The sequence below is a fragment of the Musca autumnalis genome, unplaced genomic scaffold, assembly GCF_047663935.1.
Source record: "Musca autumnalis isolate F117 unplaced genomic scaffold, ASM4766393v1 scaffold_2, whole genome shotgun sequence".
NCBI classification, from domain to species: domain Eukaryota; kingdom Metazoa; phylum Arthropoda; class Insecta; order Diptera; family Muscidae; genus Musca; species Musca autumnalis.
In genome coordinates this window covers 270522038-270534011 of record NW_027411755.1, presented here as the reverse complement: position 1 = coordinate 270534011, position 11974 = coordinate 270522038, and the positions used below count along the sequence as shown (strand labels likewise).

The 11974-nt window shown below is 35.2% G+C and overlaps 1 protein-coding gene and 1 pseudogene across 1 annotated transcript; one reads left to right on the top strand and one right to left on the bottom strand.

The window, feature by feature from the left end:
• The first annotated feature begins 416 nt into the window (after nt 1-416).
• On the top strand, nt 417-1390 carry LOC141392061 (mitochondrial import inner membrane translocase subunit Tim21). Its single transcript, XM_073965004.1, has 3 exons — nt 417-816; nt 881-1063; nt 1140-1390. Exons 1-3 carry the CDS (start codon nt 487-489, stop codon nt 1329-1331), a joined length of 705 nt encoding a protein of 234 aa, XP_073821105.1. The 5' UTR covers nt 417-486; the 3' UTR covers nt 1332-1390.
• A 6807-nt stretch (nt 1391-8197) lies between these two features.
• LOC141392051 (cytochrome c-like) lies at nt 8198-8773 on the bottom strand (annotated as a pseudogene).
• Between the last annotated feature and the right edge of the window lie 3201 nt (nt 8774-11974).

The following is an 11974-nucleotide window of genomic DNA, read 5'->3' as shown; positions in this document are numbered from 1 at the left end:
TTTACATGTATGATATCAGCTGGTCTGTATATTAGTATACCCAAAACATGTGAAAAAGCATATGGTGTGATATAGCCATAACTAGACATCGGATTTTGCATATTTTGCATATTTTTCAAAATTTCAAATATAAAAATGTTTATATGTACATATATATTTTTTACATATTTGCATATAATATGACAAGGTATGTAAAAATGTGGCAAAATATATTCAAAATCACGTAAGAATATTAAAATATTCCTATTTGAATTTTTGGAAAATATGCAAAATCCGATGTCTAGCCATAACTAATTAATCAAGTAATTTAAATTTTATTTATTTCGTCTTAACAATAGCAATTGTGCAACGAAGCAAATTGAATTTGTTTGGATTGTTTACAAATATTCACACTTTATTGTAGCAATCCCCCAATGCATCTACCTGTATTTGTGTGCCAAGGTTCAATTAAATTAGAAAAAACCAAAAAACCGCAAAGCCCATAAAATGTCACAAATACTTTTCCTACGTAACACCAAAAATGTTAGGCGCATTATTAATTTTAATAAAATAGTTAAGTGTTCATACCAACAAAAGACAAAAGACGATGGTAATACTAGTCTACAGGTAGGCCAAGAAGGTAGATCTTCGCAAGTGTCAACAGATGTGCGACCATTGGAGAAAATTAAAGAAACCACAAAGACGGCAAGCTACACTGCCGTTATTTTGGCCGGAATTGGTGTTACGGCCGTTATGTTTTGGGCTATATTCCGTGAATTATTCTCTAGCTCCAGTCCAAATAACATTTATTCTGAGGCTTTGGAGAAAGTGAAGGAGGTAATTTTGAAAATCGACATACATATGTATGCAGATGTATGTTCTACATGTTTGGCCTTTGTAGGATTACCGTGTCCAAGATGCCATTGGAGCCCCCATAAAAGGTTATGGGGAGGAATCGAGACGTGGAAGGCGGCAACATGTTATGCACACTGCATTCGAAAGAAATGGAGTGCCCCATATAAGGATGAAATTCTACGTTCAAGGTCTCCGAAACAAAGGAACAGTTCACTTGGAAACAAAAGAGGTTAGTTATAGAGAAAAATCATTTAGATGAACATTCACATATGCTCATTATTTAAACATACATCTAAATATTTCAGAATGCACAAGGTAAGATGGAATATCGTTACTTATTCGTTCAATTGGACCATTACCCGAATACCACTATTGTACTGGAGGATAATAGGGCCTTCGATAGCGTTCCGTCATCAACCTCACTAGAGTCAAACAGTAACCAATCTTTAATAAGAGGATCCAGTCTCTCTTTTGCCTCATTCGATGGAAAGAAGTAGCCGAAGTTAAACTGCCGGACTTACAGTTAAAATAAATGTTTAATATATTTAAAAGAAAATTTTAGTATGCATAATTTTTTACACCCAAATCTACATCGTTGAGAAACACTATGGCTTTTATGTGTGATATGTTCGCTACCCAATACAAAGTGTCTTTAAGACAACATTGATGATCGTGCACGACATTTCCAATGTGTTCACGACTCGTTGCAACAACTGATGCTTCGCAGACAGATCCACTGGAGTTAGTTGAGTAGGTTTGGCGGGGCAGTTGAAAATGTGCAGTGTGTCGTGCGTGCCTGAGCGGCATGCTGGGCAGATATTTTGCAAGGTGTCATCATCGATCTTTGCCCCATAGGAATTTAGACTGCTGCACAATCCCGAGCGTAGTTGAGTCAAAATTACTCTGGTTTGTCGTGTCTGCTGTTTAAATAATGTGCGATTGGAATGGCTCTCATGGTAACACCTAAGCAAATATTGCAACGAAAGCTGGGTTGCTGTACTGGAAGAATCTTTGCCCTCTAATGTAGACGGTCCACTGAAGACATGAGGAGACATCCTGTTGCTGTTCTCAGGGCGGCATTCTGACAGGTTGGAATATCTTTAATTCGCATTCCTACATGTCAGCTTGTCGGAGATAGCTGTGACATGCGTGGACGACATGAACATGCTGTCGAATGTGACCCCTAGAATTTGGGGCATTATATGGTCGGAATTCTGCTAACATCGACATTCACGTACACGTAGATTTTGTGGCAGATATTTGCGTATTCATCGTCTGAAAAAAGGTGGTAAGATCAGTCAAATAGGAGTTCAACCTTTCACAAATGGCATCTGGAAGGTACCTGACACCAAGATCGTACAATCATCCGCATACGTTACTACCTCAATGCCATCTGGAGGGAGCGGAATACAGAAGAGGTAGATGTTAAACAGTTCCGGAGATATCACCCCACTTTGGGGAACTTCCTGCTTCACTCTACGGGGGCGGAATACAGAAGAGCTAGATGTTAAACAGTTCCGGAGATATCACCCCACTTTGGGGAACTTCCTGCTTCATTCTACGGGGCTTGAACTTCTTGTCCCTGAATTCCACGTATAACTGGCGTTTACACACATAATTGATTATCCAACGTTTCGAATGAACATCCTAATGAATGACATGGTCAGATACCACCATTGTGAAAAAAACCCATTAGATTAGTTTACATCAGGCCAGGAATTACCTGGCCCAGTTGAATTACAGGGACTGGCATCTTGGAATATTGTTAGTATGCCCATCATCGTGAATTTTTGGATTTCTATAGGTACTTGATCAATCAATGCAATATTGATCTACTTATGTTCCCATACACATCCCCGAAGGGACACGGGAGACTTCTCTCATATCAATTAGCACACGCCGATTCATATGGAACCTACTTTCTAACGCTGAGTCCGAACGGCGTGTCTTACGACACCATTCAGAGAGAAGTTTTTCCCCGGCTTGAGAATCGAACCGCAGGCCTTCTGAGTGGCGGACGTGCTTACATACCATTGCACAACGGTGATAACCAATATTGATCACAGGCAAAAGCAAAGCATCCTCCAGTAAAGGTGAGAGAGGGGGGGCATATGGTAACCCTTTGCCTCTCAACACCCTCTCTCACCAACACACTGACAATTGTCGCAAGGAAAATTGCCTAATGTAAATATGGACTTATTTTAATTGTATGATTTTCTTTTGTGGCAACGCAATTAAATTTTAAAACATTTTTGTTACAAAACAATTGGTCTATTCCAGAACTGCAAGAATCTACTAATTTTTACGATTTTTTCCGATAACATAAAGGAAAACAAGAAAAGTTGTTAAAATTTGTTTGCAGAATACTGTTACGAATGTAACTGATAGGTTTAGGTTAATTTAGTTGAATTTCCGTTAATTTAAAAATTTGAATTGTAACGTAAAGTTTTATTACGCAGTTACTTTATTTAAGGAGGACTATCGGAAGAGTGATGCGAAACACGAATAATATATTTGTTCACATAGCCAATCCTCTTCAAACGTCAACCTCACCCACTGTCCACTTGAGACTTGGTGTCCTCTGTTCATGCAAACGAGGCTCTGGCGACCGATCATGGGCGGTATAACCCTAACCCGATGCATGGAAGAAATACCTGCAACACTACCAACATATCTGTTAGAGCCAACTCAAAGTATTTGAGGAATAGGGTCTACAGATATCTGCGTTGTTATGGCGGACAATGCAGTAGGGATGGCAGCGGATGAGCCCATATAGGTCAACGGTGGCGCCCACAGGCTTCCAAGAAGTTTACGCTCGTGCTTAGACGATGTTGAGTGCCAGGCTCTCTAAGCTCTTCCTTGTGCTCACAAGCAAAGAAGAAATCCTAACAAATGTTGTCACCAAAAACATGAAAGAAATAACGAATTTTAAATTTTAATCCCAGGATGTCACAGGCACATGCCAAATCCTCCCGCAACTGCGGCAAGCTCCACGTGTCTGGGATGGAGCACTTCATGTTCAGACAGTGTTTCAGAAACCTCTACAAACAAGAAAATAAAAGGACCATTTGCTTTTAAGAAAAGAACCAAAATTGCTTGCTGGAACGTGCGCACTTTATATGAAAGCGGAAAAATACAACAACTACCTATGTCAAGAACGAAGAAAACTGGGGATAGATATATTGGGTATAAGCGAATGCCGGTGGATAGGATAATATCCAAAAGAAAAACGAGAATGGATATCTATTACTACGTGGACCCTAATTGAAGAAAGGAGAAATCTAAAGAAACTAAAAAATTATGAGCCATGCCCTGCTCGGCGTGCAAAACTGGAAAAAGAATACCAACTAAGGAACAAAGAAGTGCGTAAAGCTTGTAGAGAGGACAAAAGGTTATTCATAGACGAACTTGCCACTCTAGCTAACGACGCTGCTAGTAAAAATGACACTTAAACCGTTTATAAATTTACTAAAGTCCAATTTACATATGAACATTAAATGATTTCGTTTTACGAAATCCTAGAATCAAATGAAGTGTATTTACATCTGTTTTTTTTTCGTCATTTGCTTACGTACACAATCGCACATACACACTTATACAATAACACAACACGCGCACACAATTGGTCTGTTCCTTTACTTTTAAAAATGGTAACAGTGGCAGAAAATGGTAAAAGTGGTAAACTGCTCTCATGTAAATTGTATGCTATTAAAAGTAAGGGAACACTTTACAGGTTAAAAATGGTAAAAAATGTTAACCTCAGGCACGTAAAGGAACAGAGCAAATATATTTATTCAGAGAAATAGGAATTTCACAACACAAATGTGTATCAAATAACTTAAATTAATTCTAAAAACAAAAAAACATAAAATCTGTTCCAGAACTAAAAAGTTTTTACAATTTTTACGACTTTTACACATTTTACCCGAAAACCCGTTCCCGTACACAAAGCTGTAAAATGTTCACTTCTCTTTAAACAAAAATGGCACTGAATGACGCTCTCTTTATAAACTTTTTACCATGGCCCATGGTACAATTAGAAAGGTAGATGCGTCAGCCCAGCTGATCGAATCTAAAACGTCAAAAAACTATGAATTCGCCATGAAAAATCAAAACAAAAAACCATATGATTCGGTAAGTAAGAGATAGCATGTCTACACTTTATAGACAAACACAAGCGATAAAAAGAGACAACAAGAGACCATTTGGCGAAAATTTTGACAGTTTACATTACAAAAAAAGTTGCTTTGTTGTAGCAATTCGCATGCATCTACCTTTCTTATTGTACCATGCCATGGCCCAATTACAGGTCCTCCGCCAAGCGAATTCATAGAAAAACAAAGATTTTAAATGTCAAAATTCATAAACAGAAGCGAACAATTGTTTGAGGCGAATTTCTTTTCTGTCAATTCAGGTAGATACATACAAAACATTTTCCGAGAAAAAGTTGAATAAGAGTTATTTTTGTTTGACGAAACAGAAAATACCATCTGATCGAACTTGAACTGCTAAAATAAGTTATTGTAAATTAAATTCTCACACATAACACAAAAAATGTTGACATTTTACGTCTACAACATTAAGTTTATTTATTTTCTTTTTCGAGATACATCTACCTGTTTCTGTACAGTTTAACATTTCTATACCTCACAGAGAATTCAAATGACAAATATGAATTTTGACAGCTCAAATCGAAATCATCTGATTTTGCTGGGGGACCTGTTATTGGGCCATGCTTTTTACTCGACAAATTTGAGCGTGTAAAAAATAGTAACATGGATGCCGGCGTCTGATTGGCTGGTACGACGACTTTGACATTTGTTCCAGTTCTTTTGACGTTTTTTCCATTTTTGCGTTCCCGAAATTTTTGAAAAATCTTTTGTTTGACAACTAATTTTCTCTCTTTTTCTCTTTTACGAGTTTTACTATTAAAAAGACGGGAACAAAGCTATAAATTTTGCAAGTTTTTTAAACATTTATTTTCACTTTTGTCATCGTTTGAGTAGTTTTGTTTTTCTACAACACCCAAAAACAAACAAAGACATCATAAAACAGTTGCATTTTTTGGTAGTTTATGACAAAAAAACTGGGCTGCTTATAATAGTATGGTGTTTTCGTGCGTTGTTTAGAATAAATGACGCAGCTATCGTCATTTATTTTTGTATGGTAAATGACGCAAAATTTTGCCTGTTTTAGCAAATAAATGACGAAACAGCTCCAAATGACGAAAAAGTTGCTAATGTAAATTGGACATTATATTGTTAAAAACTTTAATCGCACTCACATTTTCGTTTTCTTTATTCTATTTCCTTCATTTTTTGGTAAAATTGTTTTCTTCTAACAATTAATTTCTCAACTGCATACGAAAATACATGGCCGAATAGAGCGCTCCCTAAATGAAAAATGTACATATGAGTTGCCACATCATTTTGATAGATGAAAATTTTCATAGTGGTCACACTATAGCTTCGTTCCAGTACTTTTTAATAGTAAAACTCGTAAAAGAGAGAACTGTAAAAAAAAATTGTTCTCACACAAAAGTTTTTTGAAATAGTTCGGGAACGGAAAAATGGGAAATACGTCAAAAAACTGGAAAAAATGTCAAAGTCGGCGTACCAGCCAACCAGACGCCGGCAACCATGTTACTATTTTTTACACGCTCAAATTTGTCGTGTAAAAAGTTTTTAAAGAGAGCGTAATTCAGCGCCATTTTTTTTAAAGAGAAGTGAACATTTTACAACTTTTTTGTGTACTGGAACGCTTTTTCAGGTAAAATGTGTAAAAGTTGTAAAAATTGTAAAAACTTTTTAGTTCTGGAACAAAGCTTATGTGTACAACATTCCCAGGTAGCAAATTTGACATCTCACAAAGACATAGAACTGTAAAGATTGGACATAGTGCATAATGCAGTTCAATTTTACTATTAAACCATAGGTGGTGTTTGTGTGCAACAGACAACTAACAGAACACGACGGCAACAAAAACAAGTATAACATAATTTTATGTCACCATATTGGAACATAACATTATGTTAGACCTACATCGCCCTCTGCCGATGTATAGTAGCAATGGAAATGTCCTATCTTGTTATATTTTATGTCTTTGAATTAATTTTATAAGTCCCGGTCCACACTAGAGTGATTTCATTGAAAAATTTCATGAAATTATGCGTCTCTAGATCGACTTTAATAGTAGAGTAAAATCTTAAAATTGCTGCAGTGAGGAATTCGATTTAAGAACGCCTAATTTCATGAAATTTTTTAATGAAATTTACGCTAGTGTGGACCGGGACTTACAATGGCGGTTGACACTTCACATTGATCCAAAACATAAACAAAACTCATTACATCACGAAGGCATCACTTAGTAGAGTAGACGGCGTCACTTTATTTATATGTAAATGACATGCTGAAATAGATTGTGAATCGTTCGTGGATTTTTCGGTCGGCGCTCAGTGAGCTATTGAACTATAATGAACTATATCGCTCAGTGAGCTATTGAACTATAATGAACTATATCGCTCAGTGAGCTATTGAACTATATCTAGTTCCTACTCTCTTCAATGAATCGTTCAATTGAACTAGTTCGTTCATGAACTATACAACACTACTTGGAATAGATAAATCGCACCTGTTCAACAACAGGGTAGTAACTCAAAATTTTCTATTTTTAAGTAGAGACAAAAAACTTCTTATGTTACTGTTAAAGGTATATTATACAAGCCAACTATCTCATCGTAAAAATGTTTACTTTTTCAGTACCGTTATACTAAACTTTTACCGGAAACCAAACAATGGGCATTTTAAAATTGAGAATTGAAAATGATGCACCACAATAATCGATTATTAATTTCCAAATTTTTCGCTTTTTATGCAATTTTAAGTAATCAGAATGGTGGAATAATTGGTTCCCTATCGTTTTCAGTAGTTTTGCCACCGATAGAAAAAATTATGTTCCTGACGTAATTTTGACATGATCGTAATTACTGTCATGAGCTGTGTTCCTTTACTTACCTGAGGTTACCATTTTTCCCATTTGTTACCATTTTTAACCTGCAAAGCGTTCCTTAACCCCGAAAAGCGGCAAAACTGGAAGCAATTTTTAAGAGAGTGAGAGGGGAAAGGAACAAAGCTATGTTTTCAACCTAAAAAATTATATTTTGTTAAAAAATCTCAACTCGTTTCGAAGTTGTCAACGATTACATTTTTTATTTCATGTAGCATCATTTTCAGTGACAGTCTCTGTATGTAGTTAAAGAGGGTATTGGACATTGCCCGGAAGAAAAAATTGCAAACCGCCAAAAGCGCGGTTTGCAAACCATTCTATTTCAACCATAAGTGAAAGTAATATTTAAAAAAAAGTGTTATTACTTATTTAATATTTAAACTTTATTTACGTTTTAATTTGATTTTACATTCAATAGTTATATTAAACTTGAGCTATGGTGGTGATTTCGTGTACTTGTGATTAAATTTTGGCCTCTTGCATCTATGTACGTTTACCAGAATTTACTTATTCACATATTGGATGCGGTATGTGGATTTTTGGTGTGATTGCTGCCTCGTGTGGTTGAATCGGTAGTGTTGTTTCGTAACAAATTGGGACAGAGCTTATTTAGTGGCAGATTTAAGGTATGCAATAAGATCTCCGCGTTCATTGGGTTTCTTTAGACCAGCAAAGATCATTTTTGTACCGGGGATGTATTTCTTTGGGTTTTCCAAGTATTCAAACAACGTATCTTCGTTCCATGTAATGCCTTTAGCTTTATTGGCATCTGTGTAAGCGAAGCCAGCTGCCTGGCCAGTTTTACGACCGAACAGTCCGTGCAAATTTGGACCAACCTTATGTTTTCCACCGGCTTCAACAGTGTGACATTGAGCGCAGCGTTGGACGAAAATTTTTTGCCCTTTTCAACATCGCCTGCAGGAACGCCCATCGTAGATTGTTAAATCTTTATAATAGTCTCTGAAAAATAGTGGGTTTTTATTATTCGAATTTTCTAAACAAGAAATTAGATAATTGCGTGAAAAAATAGTGTACACACATTCGAACATGAACGACACCTTGTTTTTCTAACTCTTGTGAAAATAGGCCTGTTCGATAACCCAAAAGTTTGTACAAACTTTTACAAAATGCTGTTGGATAACAAACTTGTTCAGTAAAAGATAAATGAGAAGTAGTTGTAAGAAATTGCGAAGTTATCGAAAAGGCCTAATATCACATGAACATTTGTAGATTTTTGAGAGTGCGGCGAGTACGGCCCTTTCTCCATTCTCAGTGGTTTCATTAAACAAATTTCATGTAATTATGCGTCCCTAGATCGAGTTCTATATTAGAGTAATATCATGAGATTGCTGCAGTGCGGAACTCGATCTAAGAATGCCTAATTTCATGAAATTTGTGGACCTGGACATACCCATAAACTGAAAAAATGATCATGACGATTTTGAACTACTGTTCCAAGAGTTAGCAATTGTATCCTTATTCATGTTCGGTGTCTGTACTACACACTTAAGGGTGTAACTGCTTTTTAATATACAATAAAATTTCCATAACGCAGACCAATTGCTCCAGAACCTGGAAAAATTTACAAATTTTTACTACGATAACAATTTTTCATTTTTTATTTTCGAAAAAATAGTAAAAATTAGTAGATTCTTGCAGTTCTGGAACATACCAAACGTGTGTGTTAACGTACCCAAATTTATAAAGGGAAAAAGTATAAAATGTTAAAAAATAGATTCTGGCGATTCTGGACTTGCAAGAACTTGCAAATACTTTTTACTTGCGAAGTTATCGAACAGGCCTAATATTAGTTTTTTTAATTACAATAGGCCTGTTCGATAACGTCACAAGTAATAAGTAGATGCAAGTTTTTGCAAGCACTTCTCAGTTCTCTTCATAGCACAATAATACAGGTACTATACCAAACAAACAGCTGTTACTGTTCTAGTCGTCAAATGCATTATAGTGAATAAAATCACACACCTAACATAAACAAGCAATTCACAGGAAAGACCTGTAGTGCGATTCTGTAACTCTCTTCCGATGGAATTAACGACAAATGTCGATAGTTAGCGATATTTGTCGGTAAGTGCTATTCTGTATACAAATTTTACCGATTTTTGACGGTAATTTATGTCGCTAATTATCGAAAATCATCGGTAAGTTACCGACGAAAAAAAGGAGACGTTAAGTCTGCCGACATAAATAAGTTATCTTATTTTAAACAAATAAATCAATCAATGGAATTTTTAAGGAATGTCGTTGGAATATATTTCATTGCAAATAAAATGGTAAGCAGATATATATTTCTTTACACATAAAAAAAGAAAATTCTGCGACATATGAAGGATCCTTTCGATCTATAGTGGGGTACAGACGATCAGTTTTGACTGTCAGTTTTGCTCAAATAATCGGTTGCTTGCCAGTGTGGCCGTTCATTTTTGTCAGTCATCAGTAGACATCGGATTTTGCATATTTGCATATTTTTTATTAATAAAGATACGAAAATTCTGATTGGACCAAAATTCATTTTGAAGAAAACTGAATGCAATGACAGGTTCATATTTTTTATTTTTTTTGCATATTTGCATATGCACAAAATATGCAAAAAATATGCAAAATATGCAAAAAATATGCAAAATATGCAAGTAATTTTTTTGACAAAAATCATCAAATTAAATTTGGAAAGTCATCAAAAAGTGTTCTAAATTAAGTTTATTGCCGTTAAACGTCGATTTCTTAGCAGATTATCATGTTATTAATTATTATTCCGCCACAGCAATAAATCCGGACTAAAAGACTTAGAAATTTTTCTATAACCCAGCCTTCTTATTACAACATAAGTTGCTTTCTAATACAAATTTGTTCAAAAACTCAATCAGAAATATCAAAATGTACGTATCCAAATATGTTGATAGTTTCTGCTCGGCCAAAATTGTCTGACAGAATAACAAATGAGCTAGAAATTAAGACTAAGAAAATATTGAATATTACATAAAATCTTTTATATTTTATTAAAAACATATAAAAAATATATACGGTGCCTCTGAATTTTCCACACGAATAATAATTTAAAAAAGTTAAATTCTTTTAAAATCAATATTTGTTAAAAGTTGAAAACTACTAGATTCGCTTCATTATGGCGTATTCTAGTCGAATCGACAAAAATATTCCCTTCTTGGGCATAAATACGGAAATAAAAAATTGTGAAATTGGGGAAAGGAAACAAATTCTGCACGGAATTTTTATTCATGATTGCACTGATAACTATATTTTAATACCCTAAGGGTATTATATCTTAGTGAATGAGTTTGCAACATGCAAAATGAAACGAAATAGACCCACAGTTCCTTTTGTTGATCTGCATAGATTCGCACTTATCCATCTCGCCATGTCTTTTTCAAAACAAAGTACAGGTCACATTTATAGACCAATTCGCATAAAAATTGGGGATTTTTTGGCCCTAGGGCGATCCCTATTTTGGTAAGAATCGATTCAGATTTGGATATTGCTCCCATATATACAGTACATTGGCGATAATCCCTACACCACAGGTTTCGGCGGTGTCCGAATTATCAAATTGTTTCCTTGTACTCGATAATTTTTACTAAATGTTGCTGAAACAATTTTTTCACCAACTTCTCCATTAAACAACTGTCAATATTCGAAGCATTGGTAATAATTAGTACAAATTATAGAGTACACGGACAGGTATAAATTAAACAATTGTGTATACAAAGGGTTATGAATTTTCGACTGTGTTATCAAAATTGTTTTGCTGTAGCAGGAATGAATGAACTATATTTTTTTAGCATTCCAAATACTTTTCTAGCAGAAATATGTGAGTTGTTTTGCCATTTTAAAGACAATTCCAAGGTTTTTGACCTTTTTTACCACTACCACTTTATTGTGTGGTTTTTCTAAGTGATGTCATTTTGCACTAATCATTGGGCGTTCTTTATTTTGCTTATTATTGATCGTGGATGGGTATAACAATAATGCATTACTTTTCGCCGAGGAGTGAACATTTTCCAATTCTGCATTAAGCGGTTGTATGCGTACAATATAGATCGATATTATAAAATTATGTATTTTTAGTGCATTAAACTAAAACCATGTCATCAATATTAAAGCG

Bases quoted from the DNA above. Each gene is read 5' to 3' on its own strand.
- LOC141392061 (XM_073965004.1), top strand. From the start codon at position 487: ATGTCACAAATACTTTTCCTACGTAACACCAAAAATGTTAGGCGCATT. The intron at 817-880 runs GTAATTTTGAAA...TGGCCTTTGTAG, and splicing joins CTTTGGAGAAAGTGAAGGAG to GATTACCGTGTCCAAGATGC. The intron at 1,064-1,139 runs GTTAGTTATAGA...TAAATATTTCAG, and splicing joins TTCACTTGGAAACAAAAGAG to AATGCACAAGGTAAGATGGA.